General features: G+C 38.8%; 1 protein-coding gene across 1 annotated transcript in view; it reads left to right on the top strand.

Annotated features, from left to right (window-relative positions):
* The window catches only part of suclg2 (succinate-CoA ligase GDP-forming subunit beta), a 114139-nt gene extending 100090 nt beyond the window's left edge, over positions 1-14049 (top strand). The window contains exons 10-11 of the mRNA XM_059329465.1: positions 2786-2906; positions 13025-14049. Of these exons, the coding sequence (XP_059185448.1) occupies positions 2786-2906; positions 13025-13137 (234 nt within the window). The 3' untranslated portion in view covers positions 13138-14049. The remainder of the gene's footprint in view (positions 1-2785; positions 2907-13024) is intronic.
* Positions 14050-14400: the final 351 nt, after the last annotated feature.

The following is a 14400-nucleotide window of genomic DNA, read 5'->3' as shown; positions in this document are numbered from 1 at the left end:
GGCTCTTTCCAAGGTTTTCTGCAGTAAATAACCCGGATATGGCATCAGGGTTATCATGAATTGGGTTTATTATTTTAAATTTTTAACAGAAAGTGGACTTTTAAAGATATAAATCTCTATAAACCGAACCTTTAGGCAATGCTTTTGTGATTTTTTTTCACTCAGTAGTATATTCTAATCACGTTTGAACAGGCTTAGGTTGAATGCATGTTAACAGTCCGTGTGTAGAGAAATGTATATTTCAGAAATGTAAACACATATACAGGAATGAATCTGGTTAAAACCATACCAATTAATTCATTTCAATAATCGTATAAACTCAGTTTCAGAGGGTCTGTGTAGGATTTCTTGTGAACATTCCATAAGTACAGGATGTCATTTAATAGTGACCCTCAAGTGAATGAATGGTGTCCCATTTCCCAAATAAGGATAGAAAAAAATCAACGTGAAATAACATTTTGGTATGGATCTACAGAAATCAATTAATTTAAAAAAAAACTCTTTCGCAAAAGAGATTGCATTTCCCTGAAAAATGACTCTCATATTATGAAAAGAAAATACAATAATTAGAAATGTACTTGTTCAAGGCTTTTGTTATTGTCTGAATAAGCAAAGAACATTATAAGTGCAAGTAACCACAGTGAAGCTAACTCACTGATGAAATGACCCGTCCTAGTTTAAACTGAATACAACAAAAGCTAACAAAATGGATAATCATTTGAAAACACCCTACCTACTGTGCTCTAGAAAAAATGGACTGGCATTCTTCGCCTCCACCTCATCCATTATTTAAATATATTAGAACACCTCATCATGTATTATTACAGGAGTAATTTGGAAGTCATGATTCATTTTGTTTTTCCTTGTTCTTCATTTGAACATCTGGGTCGTGTTCATTTGCAGTTTGGGGCTAATGTTTGCCTGCCTTTTCCACTTGTTTTTTTGCATTCCTGGTCACATCCCTGTGTGATATCCTTAATCAGCATGAAACAGTCCTCTGCGTTGACCTAACAGCTTGCTCAATTTCTTTGCGTGGCGTCTCAGTCTTTATGTTTCTGTCTACATCTGTGTTTGTTTTGGAGCTCTCCCCTGGTCTTGTGTCACTCTCTGCTGTTTATAAGGAGATGCTCATTTGGATAGCACATAGAGGACAATGCCGTGACTGTTACTCTGATAGCAATCCAAGTCCTTGATCTCTTCTCCCTATAAACATCATTACCACACACTGAAAACATACACATGCACAACAGGCACACACACACACACCCACGAGCTGCTCATCCAAATCGGCGCTAACAGATTAGCAGTGATTATAAACAAACATGGAGGATTAATCCTGTGTGCTCTCAGTCTACTTTTCCACTGAGCTAGCCAGGGTAATTACCAAGTGCTAGATTGTTAGTGTAATCGCACAAACACACACACACACACACACACACACACACACAGACAAGCTGCCTTGCTTCACTACTTGGTGATATCAGTTTCGTGCTCATTTTGTAAGAAAGTTGAAGATATCTTTTGAAGAAACTGCAAGACAGCAGAAGTGAGCATGGTATAGACTGTGGTTTTGCTTGGCACAGCTTCCTAATAGAAACATGAATGATAAAAGCAAAGGATAGCTTAACATTTGTGAATGATAGCTATTGAATTTGAATTGAGTCACTAGCATTGTGGAAACTTTCGGTTGGATCTGGTAACCGCTATGTGTGTTTATGATCCTATTTCATACTTTTGCCAGCCAGTCTGTTTTTTTTCTTTACACCACATAGTTTTACAGTCTAAATGTGATACATGGCTCAGCCACATTGGAAGGTTTGAAAACCAGCCAGGTGTGTAGGCTGTTTTATTTGTCATGTCACCACTTCCCATTGAAATATTGCTTTATTATTTGGCCCCAGTGTTGCCTTTCCCACCTGCTGCTGCCCTCTTAACTTCAACAATACATTACTTTATTCCGCCTCCATTGTGACAGTGTTGTATAGCCTCGGGGTGCATCGCCTCTGGGTGCACGACCTATTGTACACAGAGTCGCTGCTGAGGCTGCTCCACTGAAGGTTTTCCTTAGAAGTGAGATTTCAGTCTTGAAACAATTAGTTTGGACTGATTTGTTTCCAGCTGTACTGAACAAGTGGGAGTGTCGATAGTAAGAACTTTGTAAAGGATTTGTCCAGTTTTTCGCTTCAATTTGGTCAAAGTTTGCTACCCATCATAAAGAATCTTTCGTGTATATTTTTGTACAATACTACTTTCCTTTTTGAATAATCTTTTTTATAGCTCTCAAATTAGAGATTTAATGGAACAAATTAATGTAACTTGATACAAACCATTAATGATTATAGTAAGCCATAGTTGCAACAATATTATCCAAATAATGTTTATAAACTGTTTACAAACCAATTGTTCCATTAATAAAGTGTTACAAGTATCTGGTCAGTCTTTCTACATCATGTTAAATGTTTCATAAACAATTACAAATAATAATAATTTGGTAATCATTAATCAAACAAATACTAAATATTATATAAAATGTTATAATGTGTGCAGTAATTAACTCCAAGAAGAACATAAATTATTGCATTAGTAATTGTTTACTAAGTAAACATTCTGAATTATGATTTCAATGTTTGGTGATAGAAAATTATCCAACAATTACTCAACTCAAAATACCCATTAATCAATTTCCCCTTCATTTATGATGGTATTATAAAGTGTTACTTCCTTTTGTTCACGTGTTTGTCTCCACCACTGGATTTTACCATTTATTTATTGTCTTGTTTCACAGGTGGAGGCCATCCTGGTCAACATCTTCGGTGGGATCGTCAACTGTGCCATCATCGCCAACGGCATCACCAAGGCCTGTCGAGAGCTGGAGCTCAAGGTGCCGCTGGTGGTCAGGCTTGAAGGTAGGAATGCTCACGCACACACACACACACACACACGCACACACACACACACACACACACACACACACAATCAAGTCCCCCGCTGACACTCACACAATACACAGCACAAACATGGACTATTGATCTCCATAGCCTGGATTGAAAACACTTGACCTTAATAAGGATTTGATGACGTTGGATAATGACACTGGCCTTAAAGGTACAGTTTAAAACCAAATTCACACCTCCAACACAATCTTGATTATCTGTTTGCCTTTACATGGCATACATCTTGAGGCCAGCATTGTGCAAACAGACTGTGCTTCAGCCATACATTTAAAAAAAAACAGTGCTTTTGTTTACCATTCTTGTTCTTGTTAGCACTGTGACCTTCCTGACCGCTAGCCCCATAGACACAACCCATATGGCCACTAGCTTCAACAGACACTGATAATGGCTGATTATGTAGCCAGTTACATCTCATTTTAAATGTATTTATATAATATTTTCGAGTGGCAAATGTGTATATTATCATTGTATAGTGTTATTGGTAAACGGCACAAGTGCAGCAGGATTTAAATCACCACTTTCCCACCTTCAACTTTGGAGCCATTGTATTATTGCTCGGTGGCTCTCTGGAGCCTATCCATCTTCATTGTGGTCCAGTGTCCCAGTAAGAACAGCAGCGCATTGCTCAAACGTGTCACATTTTGCCGCACCAGTCATTAGTGCCAGCCAGAATAACAGTAGAGATGGCACTGATTGGCTCACCTTTCACCTGTGTATGCTAATGGACCTGTTCAGTATTATGTATGTGTGTGTGTGTGGGATGGCAGCAGTGACTCCCGGAGGCGCGGGGGCCAGTTGGTGGTTAGCTTAATTGTCAAGATCCTGCTGAGTGGTGTGTCCATTGTGTGTGTGTGTGTGTGTGTGTGTGTGCAAAATGCAGTGTGGATTTTCTTTGTTGTCATATTAACATCTTGGGGTGTAACGGTTCTGAAACCAAGACCAGAAACGTTGCGGTTCCATCTTTTGTTACACTGTCACTATGTGCTTCAGAGTCACGGCTGCACAGATATATTCCCGACACAGACATGACCATTACTGTCTTTTGGATGGTAAGGGTGGAAAGAGAGGGGGTCTATAAACAAAAGGTGGTGTAACGCCAGGTACATTAACATTAAATAAATGCACATCTAAACCGGATACCCAACTGTTCGTCATAAATTTGAGTGATGCTGCCCTGTCTGTCATCAGTTAACTACAGACTCAACAGCCCAATACTTTTAAGTAAAAGTTCCCCCTTGGATTGATAATATCTGTTTGTCTTTCTGGTTGTTCTACAGAGGAGAGAATATGCAGGTATTGCCTTGGTCAGGGACACAAATGGACAAAGTCAGTTGTCAGTAATATGGAGACTGGTCCTTTTTATTTAGTTAATATATAGACCTTAGTGTTCTTATAATTCTTCAAGGGTTCTGTTGTTCACTGAATAAAACCCAGAAAAAAAGTTGTTCTTTCTTATTCGCCCGCCACCTGAAAAAAAACTAGGTGTGAACCAAACCATAGCTCAGAAATCGAGGTCTGAAACTAACCATGCATTTGGATAAGTTTTTAATCAAATGAGGCCTGAACCAAAGCTTAAGGAGTAACAAGGGCCAATGTGTGACTTAAACCTAAATCCCACAAATTACCACTGCACTCAAGGCTAACACAGAAACAGCAACCCCAGTTAAAATGCTCAAGGTTCAGAATATGCACATGTCTAATTTATATCCACAGTCTGTCTTCACGTTGTGGCTGAAGAGTGAGTTCAAAACTCCTGAAATGTGTCGCCACAGCAGTGACCGAATTGGCAATCAAACCAGACCCCTAATTAGTCGGCACACATATCTCATACAAGGCCATGTAATTCAACCTGACTCACAAACCGGCCGAGTCCAGAAGGTCACTGCTGGCGGTTGGTCCAACTCACGTTTCCCTGGCCCGGGCCTAATCCAAGCTTTAGCTGTGGGTCATTACATCCTGGGCCGCAGTCTTGTGGAGAAGATTGGTTCAGAATCAATCAGCTCAGCTTGCTAGGCTGACCGCAGGGCAGCGAGAACGGCCCAGCGCTCTTCAACAGGATCAGAATGGATTAACTGGCACACTTTTAATTGGGAAGGCTCTTTTAAAAGGCCTGGGTTGATTACATTGGTGGTGAGTTATGTTTTCCCATATGTGGAGCAGAAGGGCCATGTTGTCTAGATGCTGATATGGTTGAATTAGTTGATAGGGTTGCTTGTATTGTGTGCTGATAGAGTCCAACTAAAACGCACCCAGTATGTGGGCTTCAATGTTCGCACTTATATTCATATATTGCAAATTTATGCAACACATTCAGCACAGAATGGACAAGCATATATGTAAGGATTGATGATGGGAGAGGGAGAGATGCATGAGGAAGTACTGCACTGCCCCCTTTGGCCACAGTGTGAACATATTGCTCTGTGAGGATGCTGTCTGCCACTATGGAAAAAATTCCCCTTGAATAGCCCTCAGGGTCCAGGAAAAAAAAGGTGACTGCATTCGCTTAACTCCGTTCTCTGGCCTATTGATTTACCGAGCCATTCCCCAACTGTCTGTCAAACAGTGGTGGCTGTTTTCCCCTTAAAAGGAGATCTGGCCATTTTTCTCCCACTTAATTAAAAAGAGATGCGAGGCCCAACAGTAAGGCTGAGATTGCCCTTTCATTCCTGACAGTGTGATCATAGCTTAAATAGCCCAGTCCATTGTTTGTCTGGCCTTTTAAACCAATACATTTACAAAATATTTGTTGTAAATATTAAAAAATGTAATTTTTTCACTTGAATATATTATACATATTATTCTTCCTCTTCCCTTTCAAATAGAACCCAATAACAGCAGACTAGATTGTGAGAATGCTGTTTACTTGCTTCACAAAAACTGAGTACAGTGATGTTATTTGTTAAAACAATGAGGTTCTTTATCAAAGTTGACATGGATGAAAACCTGAATGACTAGATGTCAGCAATGTTTTTAAATCTAATACACTTAGTATAATGTCTGTGTCTCTCTTAAACAAGAGTCTAGACAACATAAGAAACATTAAAACTTTGATTAATGACTGGCTAGCACATCAAAGGCAAAGCGTCGGCACCGTTCAGGAGTATCTCCGCTGCGTTCAAATGAGAAGCATTTGATGTTTGACACACAGGGTGAAGTGGGGAGGAGCAAGCCTCATCCATTTTTCGTTGTGAAGGGAAAAACTCTGTGTTTGGTACTGATTATTATGAGGATTAACAATCAAAGTCAGAACAAGTATGATGACATTCAGTGAAGACAATGTTTTACAGCAGTTATTCAAGGTAAGTGGGTTAGCGAGACACCAAGGCAATGGGGTTTCCTGTCATGCTCACTGTGACATGAATCCTGTAGATAAATTGTCTGTGGTCTTTAATATCCAGTGATATTATGCACTGTTTCCCCCTAATATATACAGTGTATTGGATATATCAATTGTCCACAGTTTATTAGACTAGTCTGGTGTCAATCATGTCAAAAAATATGGAAAATATCTGACAGAATTCTCCTACTGTTTCTAGCTACAGTAATAAAATGTAACACAAAATTCAAAAACCATAAATTACACCAATTTAAATTGTCCAAAAACTGATTTTAAAAAAATGAAGCTAAGTAAAAGGCTACCATACTGAATTAAAAAAAAAAAAATCTACATGGAATCCCATTTCTGCCAGTTACAGAAATATAATAAGACAATTGTCTTTACAATCAGAAACTTTCTCAAAATATTAAGTCAGCATGTTAAAATAATGGGAAAAATGTGGTTAAAGCAGATACAAAGATATAATTAGATGAAAAATTTCATCACCCAGCATGAATGACTTATCCAACAACAGACAGACCTGACAAAGCGTGAATTTAGACTTCACACATTGGCATTTACTAGATATATTTTATTACCTTTTTTCTTGTATGTGATTATGTAATGTGATTGCACAGTTAAATCTCAAAATAATGAGAAACTTTTTTACTAACTTTAATATTTTGAGCTACCAAGTAATTTTAAGGTTTGTTATTATGTTGCCATACTAAGTCTTTACTTTTTTCCATCACAATGGTGGAAATGGGCTTCTATACCTTTATTGTGTTCTCCGAAACCTTCAGCTATAGTTTGCTAACAATGGCCACCACTCGTCATTCCACACCAAGTAATGCTGTGTCAGTGTAATGTCAGTGTACTGAATCAACCAAAGGGTGTGTTTTATTACTTTATGAATTGAACTTTTCATCTGGAAAAGGTAGATGTTGTTATTTGTTGTACAAAAAGTTGCACAGCCTCACTTTATTGAAAACAAAGTTCACAGCAATGTATCAAGCCAACTTCACAGCCGCAGAGGCAGATTTAGATACGTTATCAAGCTTCACATCATTTCTTTTCTTATCTTTACCTTATACAAGAACAGACTCTTTGTCTTCCCTGTGATAAATAAGGAACAATGAGAAGTACAGAGTTACTCTGTAGGTCCGAGACTATGGCGGTCTACTTCTCTCATCAGAATGTCTCTGGACTCAGTTTGTTAAGATAGAATTAGTCATAAATGTAGGCGGCAGCACTGCAGCATCAACAGAACTTCTCTGGCACAAGCCTTTGGCACAGCCCCAAGCCTTATTATCTTGTTGAAATATGGTGGCCTGTAATTGACTCACACATTAAAGTGACATTTTCACAATAGTCACAAGTAAGCTTGCTCATTAGTGCGGAGATCCAACAGGAATGTGCTGTGAAGTGGCAATATATCACATGGTAAATACTTATCGTTGCTTGGTGTTTTAGTGTGTTGAATTGAACATTGTGTTTAAAGGCTTGTAGCTGAGCTGTCCTGTGAGGATGGTCAGCTAATCCATTGTCCAGCTTTTTTGACAGCAGTCAGAGTTGTGGATAAATGGTGTAATTGCAGTTAAAGTTACAATATTGAAGATATTTGGCAGAAAGAGATGTGTTTACAGATCCCACTTTCACTTGTTTGTAGATTTATTATCGGTAGTCATCACTCTTTTCTTTGTTTCTTCGGGCATAGTAACCATTTACTCACGACATCAGCACAGACCAGAAAATAATGGGTTCTCCCCAGCCGCCCAACAGTGGCTGGTTGTGTACTGCTTTTGGTTTTACATGGGAATGTTGCCACAGACACCCAGTTCATATGTTGGCGTAACACTCTAAATTCAAGAGCTTTCATCAGTGGACCATAGGCTGAATCATGATGATGCTACCCCATCAGGATGCAGTAAAATTGACAGGTGACGTACGCATCCTGTTCCCCTGACGCATTAAAATACATGCTACAGAGATAACAGCTGATTTCCACCAGATGCAGCTGCAACACCTTCCACTGCATGCTGCTCAGTTTTTTCCTTAATTACACACCCAGAGTGCTTCACAAGCAGGGCGTTTGCCTGCTCGATGTTTCCTTGATATTTTTGCTAATAGCGCTAACAGAGCTAACTGCTAAGGCAGCTACACACACAGCAGGACTGAGGGTTTCTGTTTAGAAGCACACCAAGCATTAAAGACCTTCAGTTTAATAAGACAACACATTTAGAGCAAATAATGCACTGATGCACTTCAGCTGAGCACAGTTTGGAGGTAAAATACTTTGCGTTTGAAGATACAGACATTTAACCAAACTTCTGTCCACAGAGATGAAAGTAACCACATTTGCTCCTGTTCTGAAGTACACTGCTGCTCATTGTCCACCGTTATTGATAATAACAGGAAAAAAATATATGACAATATGAAATAGGGATGGGCGTTTGGAAGAAACCTGCCAACTCGAGCATCTATAACGTTAACGTTCAATTTAAAAACATATAGGGGCAAAATAATATACAGTACTACGCAAATAATGCTCAAATAATACTCTTTCTGTGTGTTTTATCATTGTTATTGCAACTTTCAGTTTGCAAACTGCAGCTTTATCCAACTTAATTCTCAGATCATTTGCTTATTCATGTACAGCCGCAGAACTGAACGCTCAGCCATGTTTCAGGTCAGTGAGTACTGAAATTAAACAACACACATATCGATTAAAAATTCCACGTGATAGACTAAATTCTTAAAGACCATTAATCAATCAATTAATTATTCCCATCCCTAATATTAAACAACAGTTAACTCAGATATTATCTGGATTTTTGTAAAATCAACCATTTCGGTGTGATTTTAAAAAAAGATTTTTTACAGTTTACAGACAATGTTTCAGTTTTGTTTTTAAAACCCATTTATTTGAATGGATCAAAAAATATTTATAGGTATTAACTTCCCCAATATTCTAATGGTGTAGTTTTATACCATTAACAAACAACTATAGATGATAATAACAAAGTAAAGAAACAATATTTTGGGTTAGGGTTAGGGGTCTGCTCCGGGCGCTGCGTTGTGATAAGCTAGACTTCTGACATCTCATCACATTGATACATATGAATGTGTGTTCATTAAAAAAAAATGTCAACCGAAATGAAAACATTAAATTCCATTTCCCAGTGATAGTGACTTAACAGACATTTATTCGAATGAAAATCCTTAAGATTATTTAATTTCCAATAGATGCTTGTTTGAAAATAAAGTTTAGAATGGTAAGCGACGTTTAGAAGCCAAGAATCTCTCATCATTAATAGTCATTGGTAGTGTTGAATAACCCCATAAAACCCTGGAGATGGTGTATATTGTGATCATTCTCCGCTGTGGGACAGTAAAAATCTTTTTTTGCCCTTTTTTTAAGGTCATTCTTTACAGTTAATCTCATGGTATTTCATTTTGAAATGAAAGCCTTTCTTTGTGTCAGCGCATTATATTACCATATGGGTCTGGAGCCAGGCTGTGAGTAGGTCTCTGGCAGCACCTAGTGGCTGCAGGTGAACACACACATTCATATACTAAGCATACTCCCCACACACACACACACACACTTTCACACACACCTAGTGGTGCTGAGCCCCGCTGAGTTCTGTCCTTGCCTCTGCTGCTGTGAGCTATCAGTGCTCCCTACTGCTCACAGTGGAACTGCACTCTAACACACACACACACACACAAACACGTATGCAGAAAAAGTCTCTTCTTTCTCACTCCCGCAGATGTGTGATCCCCCCTCACACATTACATGGATAACACAGGTAGCACTGATGCAGTGTCATGAATATTTATGGAATGAAAAAATAGCAGAAAAGCATGCGTTGTTTACTTTATTTCAGCGCTATATACACTTTCCATAGGCATATTTGTCTTTGCAGAGTATCTCTTGCATTATGTATTTGCTGTGGGCACATATGGCTGCTCCTCCTGGAGTTTTATCTTCTGTTTGTTGTGCTCCAACTTTGTTTTAATCATTGACAGAGAAGCCGACAGTATGATAATATGGATCCGTCAATCCAAACAAAGTTCACGGGTCAGAATGTAAAGCACACAGTTCCGGCCGACCTCGCCTCCGCAGTATGAGCGACAGCATTTAGACTATACTGTTTCCATGCAACAGTGTTTGATGAGAAAATGACTTGGGACACCCAATCCCCTGTTTATGGGCCAGACCAAGGTCTCTTCCTGCTCTTATTCTAATTAATTACATTGCAGAATTGATTGTTTGGAGTGTGAGCCTGCAGAAAATGTGTTTGGAATGACTTATTATCTGGCTGGACAAAAGAGATGAAATATTAGGCGTTAAGTGGCGCTGGTAATAGAATTCCTCATGAAAGGTCTATTGATCAGGGTGGTCGGGCCTCCGGAGAATTCACATATCATGCAGTCTTAATTACACGCCAGCCAGGAGAGCTAAGGTCAACCTGTAAGCGTCTGAGCATGCACACACACACACACACCGCTCCACATCACAGGTTTGTCCACAGTAAATGCAGAGAGACAGCAATGCGCACAAGCAATTATTACATCCAACACTTTTAATTATACACATGCATAACATTCTGTACATGTACAGTTGTTTCATAATAGATTCATCTGCAGATTACTTCTCTACTTGTCATAATTTGGTGAAAGTGTGAAATGTTTTGTCCAACCAACAGAAAACACAAACACAAAACTAAAGATATTCAGTTTACGGTTATAGAAGATAAATACTCCCCTTAGAGTAGTTGAAACCAGTGAGATTTTCCCATTTTTACTAAAAGAAATGTTTTGTACAATTGTACGAAGTGCCTATCAAACTTAGGTAGGGTATAATATTAGGGTATAACATATTTGAACAGATACATAAAACAGCACCTTAGTTTAGGATTGTCAAAGTCTGTAAACAGAGCCACAGCCCACACTGTGTTCTGTTTGGTGTTTACTCACGTCTGCCTTCTCGATTTTTGTTGATTTCTTTGTCATTCAGGTCTTTATGTCTCTTAAACTCTCTTGCTTTCTGTTTTTTCCTGCCCTCTTCTTCTTTATTTACTGGGGAAAGTTCAGCCATATAATAAATTGAAAAGTTCTGTGCTCTGCAAACAGTCATTGAAAAACTTATTAGACCATTGTTTTCTTCAATTTCTTGTTTATTTTAATGCCTGGTACAACTAAAGGTATATTTGTTTGGACAAATATAATGATAACAACAAAAATAGCTCAAAGGAGTTTAATTTAAGAGCTGATATCTAGCCATTTTCCATGGTTTTCTCCATAATAACTAAAATAATTATCAAGAAAACCATGGAAAATGACTAGATATCAGCTCTTAAATTAAACCCTCATGAGCTATTTTTGGTGTTATCATTATATTTGTCCAAACATATATACCTTTAGTTTTACCAGGCATTAAGTGAACAAGAAAGCAAGGAGAAAACAAGGGTGGTCTAATAATTTTTTCCATGACTGTATATTAAAATCAATATTAGACAAATCCTCAAAGGTGTTGATGGATTAACTCTTTTTTTGCCCAATCTGTTATATATTCAAACTTCTCTCTGCAACTGCCTGTTGCTATGTATAGCAATGCCCTGATCATAGATTGCAGCAATTGACCAATCAGAATTTAGTATTGAACAAAATCATGTAATATTGCCTATTCATTTTCCGCTGATCCAGTTAGAGCGATAAATGTAGAGCAGAACGTATGTAAATGAGCACCTTACGAGGTTGTTGTTGTGAAAAGAGGTGCTTATTTGGTGGCTTTCAAAAACAGAAGAACAGAAGAAAAGTGGTGTAGAATATAAACATAGCATAAAGTAATCAGATTACACAATTCAGTTTGACTTTTTCATTGGTATATGATGGCCCAGTGATGATAAGAGAAGACTTTGTTCACCCCAGGAGGGAAATTCAGGTGTTGCAGTACAATAAATACAAATAATTAATTACAGATGAATACAGTAAAAGTAAGAAATTGGCAAATACGAAGTAAAATAATATAAAAAATAGTAAGACAAAAGTAAAAAAAATAAGAATTGATGACATCGGATCAGGCAGACTGTGTACTGGCCTTTTCTTTGGTCACATGTCTTCATGTGTGAAATCAGTAAATGCCACATAAACAGCTGCTTTTTGTTGTTTTAGCAGCGTGGGCGATTCTGCCTCATTTGACCTATTGCTCCATCGCCCTCTCATTCACTCCCTCTCTCCACCGTCGTCCTCTCCCTCTCCGTGTCCTTCCGTCCACTGCGGCGCCCCCTGCCCTGTGTTGTGACAGGCTTGTCAGGCTCGTGTTTGGCTGCACAGTGTGCGGCGCTGGGAGGCAGCCAGTTCAGCGTGTAGCGCCTCGGGGGCTGCAGAGAGCGTCTCCTGGTGTCTCTTTCTCTCTCCTTCTCTGGTTGGTTGGGGTCTACCGGGGCATGGATGACACCGTATCACCCAGCACCTGCTGCCCCTGACCTCACTGCAGCCAGGGGAACACACACAAATTGCCCTTTTGCCTCACTGACATTGTTCACAGAAAAAAATCTGCCACCGTTCACCCATAACTCCATCCATCTGTCATGAGGTGCATTGATTCCTCCAAAGGAGCTCTTTGTCTTTCACACAGTGTGGTTTTTACATCGGTGCAGATGGCACATCAGGTTCAACCTTGTTAAGACACTTTTTGTCATTTTTGTTGTTCCCTGTTGTAACAGTGTTTTGCTGTGTCTTCCAGGGACAAACGTCCACGAGGCCAAGAGGATTCTGAGTGAGAGCGGCCTGCCCATCACATCAGCTGACAACCTGGATGACGCCGCTAAGAAAGCAGTGGCCGCCATCAGGAAGTAGAAGACCCTCAGAGTAACCTCACCACACTCTGTCTACCCTCCACCAACATCTATACAGTCTCAGATCATCACCATCAGCCTTTTCTCTTACACGTGACCTCCAAGACTCACCTGCCTTTATTTCTTTTTTTTAGATTCACAATAATTATGTCATTGCCAACTCTATATCTATATCACAGCTTATGAGGTGCTGTATCATCGCACCCAATTTAAATTTTACACTTGCCTCACAAATGCAGTGTAAATTACCTTCTTTTCTTTAAAAAAAAATCTATATTAAATGCTTATTAATTGGAATAAGTCACGTTGTAATTCTCAGGCCTGAGACATCATAAAGCTCCTCTGTCAGAAATTAGAAGGAGGTCCAACACTTCTTGCGTTCCATTTTCCAATGGTGTGGTTTTCTCTGCATATTGTGACATTTTGTCGAATATTATTTAAGAGATATTTTCACTTCAATGCAGTACAGTATGTATGAAAACAGCCCCAATCATTCAATGGTACATACAGCTAAAACAAAAGGTGAGCAGTTAACTTTGGCTTGTTTTCGTTGTGACAACAACTCCAGTAATCCTTCCAATGCCTTATCTGTGTGTCATTGAGGTGGATGGAGTAGCCCGCTGTGAATTTTCTTCATCATGTCTTAATTGTGAAGTGCTCTGTGGCAAACAGTGTGTTAACTGCTTGAAGCAGTGCCTATTTCATGATGGCCAAAGGGTTTTATAAACTATCCTGCCAACTGGTTTAGTACCAGCTGTAGTTTCATACAGAGGTGTTGAGAAAACAAAATCTAAATTACAATTGTACTTAACTGTAGCTTTTTTATAATCATGAATGTACATTGATAGAATATCTTGAATACAGTGTCAAACTGTGTATATAATTTGAGAGATTAAAAAATATTTCAAGAAAACTTTCTTGTTTGTTGTTCACTTCACATCGTGTGGAAAAGACAGAAGCAGATGGAAAGAAAGAAAGGAAGACATGGAAAGAGAAAAACTACTAATTCTACTCACTATTTCAAGAGAGAGCTAGTTTGCAGAGCAAATGTAATGTCAGTGGGGGAAAGCAGACACTCAGCAGTTTGTACAGTTGTATGCCTTTGAGCCAACACCACTGACTACCTGAGCAAAGAAACAGTCCAGCCTTGAGATAGCCTTTGAATACACAGCATGTGCTTATTGCAAATAATTCAAATTCACTGTGCTTTAATGCCAAGGTTTTCTTTTAAATCAACTTATTTTTTGTTAAGTCTGGCATATTC

This window comes from Centropristis striata, chromosome 3 (assembly GCF_030273125.1).
Source record: "Centropristis striata isolate RG_2023a ecotype Rhode Island chromosome 3, C.striata_1.0, whole genome shotgun sequence".
NCBI classification, from domain to species: Eukaryota; Metazoa; Chordata; class Actinopteri; order Perciformes; family Serranidae; genus Centropristis; species Centropristis striata.
The sequence above is the reverse complement of the archived record's forward strand: the minus strand, read 5'-3'. Positions and strand labels throughout refer to the sequence as shown.